The 5,399-nt window shown below is 38.9% G+C and overlaps 1 protein-coding gene across 1 annotated transcript in view; it reads left to right on the forward strand.

The window, feature by feature from the left end:
• KLHL8 (kelch like family member 8) overlaps positions 1–5,399 on the forward strand; it is a 27,908-nt gene that overhangs the window by 17,956 nt on the left and 4,553 nt on the right. The window contains exons 6-7 of the mRNA XM_006760055.2: positions 4,660–4,828; positions 5,049–5,208. Of these exons, the coding sequence (XP_006760118.1) occupies positions 4,660–4,828; positions 5,049–5,208 (329 nt within the window). The remainder of the gene's footprint in view (positions 1–4,659; positions 4,829–5,048; positions 5,209–5,399) is intronic.

A 5,399-nucleotide genomic window follows, 5' to 3' on the forward strand; every position in this document is an offset into this window, starting at 1 on the left:
AGCTGTGGGCTGTTTGCAGGCTGGTCAAGCCCCCCAGTGGGGACCCTCACCCCATGGGGGTGTGGCCAGCCTGGGTGAGGGGCTGAAGGCCATTTTCAGGCTGGCCATAGCCCTTCAGGGTGGAGGTCCCTACTGGAGTGCCTGGCCAGCCTGGGTGAGGGGCTAATGGCTGTTTTCAGGCTGGCTATGCCCTCCGGCAATCCAAGCTCCCAGCCTCTCCTTTTGGGCTGGAAGCAGGTATCTGGGATTCATTTATCTTCTATAATTGAAACTCTGTAGCCTTAAGCTGGCCAGGGAAGGCGGGAAGCTTGGCTTCCTCCATCGCTGGGGGCAACGCAAGCCTCCTGCTCACACCAGCTCCATGGCCGCCGCCATCTTAGTTGGGTTAATTTGCATACTCGCTCCTGATTGGCTGGTGGGCGTGGCTTGTGGGTGTAGCGGAGTGGTGGGGTGATGGTTAATTTGCATGTTTCTCTTTTTAGTGTAGATAGGAGTGCATAAAAATTGTTGGAAATGTAACTACAAACTAGTAGGTTAGTAAGAGTTCTGAAAACTGTCATATAAAACATTGTTGAAGGGTTTTGGTCTGGAAACATGAGCACTTAAGAGAATATCTAGATATGTAAAGAGATGTATGGTGCTTTAGAAGGAAGGCATGAATATTTATTTATAGATCAATATAAAAGTAATGGAGCATACTATATATAATATCTCCCAGTGACTGGAATTATGTATGTATATGTCAGCAAAGTAACATATTTTTACAGCTTGAATTGGATTACTTGTTCTTTTTCTTTTTTAAATTTAAAATTCCGCAAACAGGGTGAGGATTTCAAAAACAGCTTAACACTGTATATAAACCTAAATACTACAGTAATTCTGCCTCTTCGTTTCAGAGTGAAAATGGGATAAAGGAAAGAAAAAGGGCTATCTGAATAACTATTCAACAGACAAAACCTAACTTCAGACAGTATGGCTTGTATAGTTTGTAAACTGTACCAGCATTTGCTTTTTACCAAAACAAGCAATTTTAAGTTAAATTGCACATGGAATACATTGCCAACTAATTTTCTATTTATCAATTTAACATGAAGTGTTTTTAACTGAATATTTTTCATGTGTTATAAGTATAAAAGATTAGATGGAACTGTGAAAGAGTTATTTTTAAAGGAAATTTTTAGCCTTTTTCTTCTCACGAGGAGAAAGAATTCTAGGGAAGAAAGCTGACCTAAAAATACACTATTATCTCCCACTTGTCTACAAGTGGCATTTTAGTACTTTAATAGGATTTGATTTATGTTATGTGCTAAGTACAAATAATACAGTGGGGCCTTGACTTACGAGTTTAATTCGTTCCGTGACGGAGCTCGCAACTCAAATTACTCCTATGTCAAATCTTAAAGTGAACGAGTGAGACACGTGACGCTGGGCTGATGTTGTGGCGTTCACTGTGACGTTCGCTGCGCCAACTAGCGGTTGGGTATCTGAAGCTGGCTCGTAACCTGAATTTTAGCTTGCCACTCAAAGCAAAAAATCGGCTGAGAGACGGCTCATATCTCGAAAAACTCATTAGTCGGGACACTCGTAAGTCAAGGCCCCACTGTATTTAAATTGTAGTGCATTAATTAAAATAAGGGAGTTGGCTAGTTTTTAGCCAAGAATTGAGTGAAACTTCTCTAGCATAATAGCAGTTGAATTTCTTTAATCTTTTAAAATGCCCTGAGCACTTTACAATAGCTATCCAACTATAAAAATAATAGAACTGCAGTTATTTTGTCATATTATTTGCTAACAATTTGTATGCCCCCAAATCATTTTTTCAGTGTGCATTTCAAGATCATAGTCACATAGAAAATACCTGGGTTTCTTTACTTTTCCCCTCTTCTTTTTCATCTTTCCACTAACATGGACACTGGTATTGGTTTAACCTGTGGTTTTATTGAAACTCTTCATCCTAACAGAGCATATCCAGGGGTTGATTTATTTATTCAACAAACACCAGTTAAGTGACCATTGTAAGACATACCAAGTGCTGAAGATACAGCAGTATATAATGCAGCCAAAGGCCCCACTTTGATAGAGCTTACACTCTAGAAGGGAAAATACTACAAATAAAGACATGATTACAAGGGTAGTAGTAATGTGAGCACAGGAAAAGTAAAGGGTGCTGGAGAGTGGAAAAGATCTTAATGAAGTCCCATTTAACCTAAGGTCTGAAGGGATAGAATAATTTAGCCTAGTTTAAGTGGTGGTGGGTGGAAAGAGAAGAAGAATCTTTGAAAATTTAGAGGTGAAGTAGCACAGAGAGCATGAAAGGTGTCAAGTATGGGTGAGAAATCAAAGGGATAGTGTCAAGAAATAAGGCTGAAACAGTAGACAAAGAAAGGGCCTTTTGAGTTTGCCAAAGTTTATCTAGTGGGCTTTGAAATACACACACACACACGCACACACGCACACACGCACACACGTGCGCGCGACCGCGATTTTTAATAGCAAGGGGACAATAGAATCACATTTTTCATCTCTAAGATCCCCTGCATATGAAATGGAGAAGGAATTTGAGAAGGACCAGAGTGAAAAGGATTATTGTAATGTTTCAGCCAAGAAAGAATGGTGGCTGAGACTTAAGTAGTAGAAGGTGGAATAGAGGAAAGAAAACATATTTGAGAGATAGTTCAGAAGTATACTGTCAACAAGATTTAATGATGAATTAGGTTTGGGAGCTAGCTAGAAAGAAGACTAAGGCAGGCAAGAATGGTTCCTGCTTAAGCATCTGATATGTATAGTGATGTGATTTTCTGCATTAGGCAAAACAAGATAGTGAACAGAATGAAATTTTTGTTTGTCTTGTGATAGGCCTGTTAGTTTTCAATTTCTGTGTATCACAAACTTAGCCATACAAAACAACACTCATTTATTGGCTCACAGTTCCATGGGTCAGATATCCAGTAAGTTTGACTGGGTTTTCCACTTAGGGTCTTACGAGGCAAAAATCAAGGTATAGGCGGGGCTAGGCTCTTATCTGGAGGCTCTGGGGGAGAAACTGTTTCCAAGGTCACTTAGGTTATTGATAGAATTCTGTTCCTTGTGATTGTAGGACTGAATTTTTACTGGCCGTTGGCCAGGGCTTACCCTCAGCTCCTAGAGACCACTCTCAGATTTTTTCCAAGTGTTCCCCTCTATTGTCAAACAAGCAGTGGCATACAGAATTGCCCTCATTCTTTAACTTTCTGACTTGTATTCTGCTACCAGCTGTATTTTATAAGTCATTGCTTTATACTCAAAAGAGTTTAATATGACAAAATGAATGACTACATTATTCTTAAGAATTCTTTCCTTCGATACTCTTTTGGTAAACTTAGAGTTAGAAACTCAGTAGAACAGCTGCTCTCACCAGTAACAATAGCTAATACATAGCACTAAATATGGGCCAGTCACTGTTCTTAGTGCTTTACCTAAGCACTGTTTTTACTCCTGTCTCAAATAGGGTACAGGTGAAGGAGCAAGGTGGTAGAGATTTATAAGATACACTAATTTATCCAAAGTACATACCAAGTCTGTGACATAATAGTTTTAGATTACTGCAATGTGTTTTTAAAGAAGTTTATGTAATCTTTCTATTTTTTTAAAATCTATTTTTATTGATTTCAGAGAGGAAGGGAGAGGGAGAGAGAGAAACATCAATTATGAGAGAGAATCATCAATCTGCTACCTCCTGCACAGCCCCTACTGGGGTTCGAGCCCATAACCCAGGCATGTGCCCTGACCAGAAATCGATCCCATGGCCTTTTGGTTCATGGGTTGATGCTCAACCACTGAGCTGCACTGGCCAGGCTATGTAATCTTTTTCTGATCATTGTTACTGTGGATTAGTTGTTTTTTAAAAATATATTTTTATTGATTTCAGAGAGGAAGGGAGAGAGAAAGAGAGATAGAAATATCAACAACGAGAGAGAATCATCAACTGGCTGCCTTCTGCACACCCCCTACTAGGGATCGAGTCTGCAACCTGGGCATATACCCCGACTGGATCGAACCCTGGCCTTCTGGTTTATAGGTCATTGCTCAACTACCTGAGCCACACATACCAGGCTGCGAATTAGTTTTTAACATAGGCTAAGTTTCTTACTTTCCAAAAAGAGAAATAAATGCCCTACATAAGTAAAGCAATGTGATTAAAAGGATGTAATATAAAAGTTATGTCTTTTAAATGTGATATAATGAAACCCTGCAACAAAATGTGCTCTACTGATTATATTAATTTAATCATTGACTTCTTTGACTTCTTACCTTCATAGTAAACCATTTGTCAGTTCATCAACCTCTCATTGCAACTGTGTTTTACTTATTGAATGTTTTGGACTTCATTTAATGTATTTTGTTGGGTTTTAACTTTATTACTTCATATGAATTTAAAGTAATCCATGTAGTCTGTGCATTATAAAACTCCAGAGGGCACTGCTCACATAGACTTGCAACCCTGTAGCCATCTATTGAGAAGCTTCGATAAATCTAAATATAATTGGGTGGGGGTGGGGGGGTGCGACACATTGAAGTTTAACATGGGGAATGACTTATATTAGCACAATTTTTCTTTTATTTGCTACTTGTTTTCTGAAAACAAACCCAGAGGCTAAAATTTGTTTTATTGTTTTGCAGGCGAGGAATTGCCTTAGCCTCCTTAGGAGGCCCAATTTATGCAATTGGAGGGCTAGATGACAACACTTGCTTCAACTACGTTGAGAGATATGACATAGAATGTGACCAGTGGAGTACAGTAGCACCAATGATTACTCCCCGTGGAGGAGTTGGCTCTGTGGCTCTAGTAGTAAGTTATATGGCAACTTGCTCATTGGACTGCATTGCATCATATCCCTAACCAAATAAGGAATGATCTGGGATATTCATATCTTCAGTATGCACATGTTGATTATACACCATATTATTTGATGAAATGCTTTCTTTCAAGATTCTGATTTACTATTAGGATAATGTATAAATCAGCTAAAAAACTAATGTGATATGTTTTTTATTTTCTCTTTACATAGAATCATGTTTATGCAGTAGGTGGCAATGACGGAGTAGCTTCTCTGTCGAGTGTGGAGAGGTATGATCCACATCTGGATAAGTGGATAGAACTTAAAGAGATGGGTCAACGAAGAGCAGGCAATGGAGTCAGTGATCTCCATGGTTGTTTATATGTTGTTGGTGAGTGGATAGTATTTCTCTGGTCTAATTTATTACAGGATATACAAAAATCTTGTGTGTGTGTGTGTGTTTGTATATATGTATATATATCTACACTAATAAAAGAGAAACATGGTAATTGGCTTACGACCGCTACCCTTTTCATTGGCTAATCAGGGTGATATGCAAATTAACTGCCAACTAAGATGGCA

This window comes from Myotis davidii, unplaced genomic scaffold (genome assembly GCF_000327345.1).
Source record: "Myotis davidii unplaced genomic scaffold, ASM32734v1 scaffold356, whole genome shotgun sequence".
NCBI lineage: Eukaryota > Metazoa > Chordata > Mammalia > Chiroptera > Vespertilionidae > Myotis > Myotis davidii.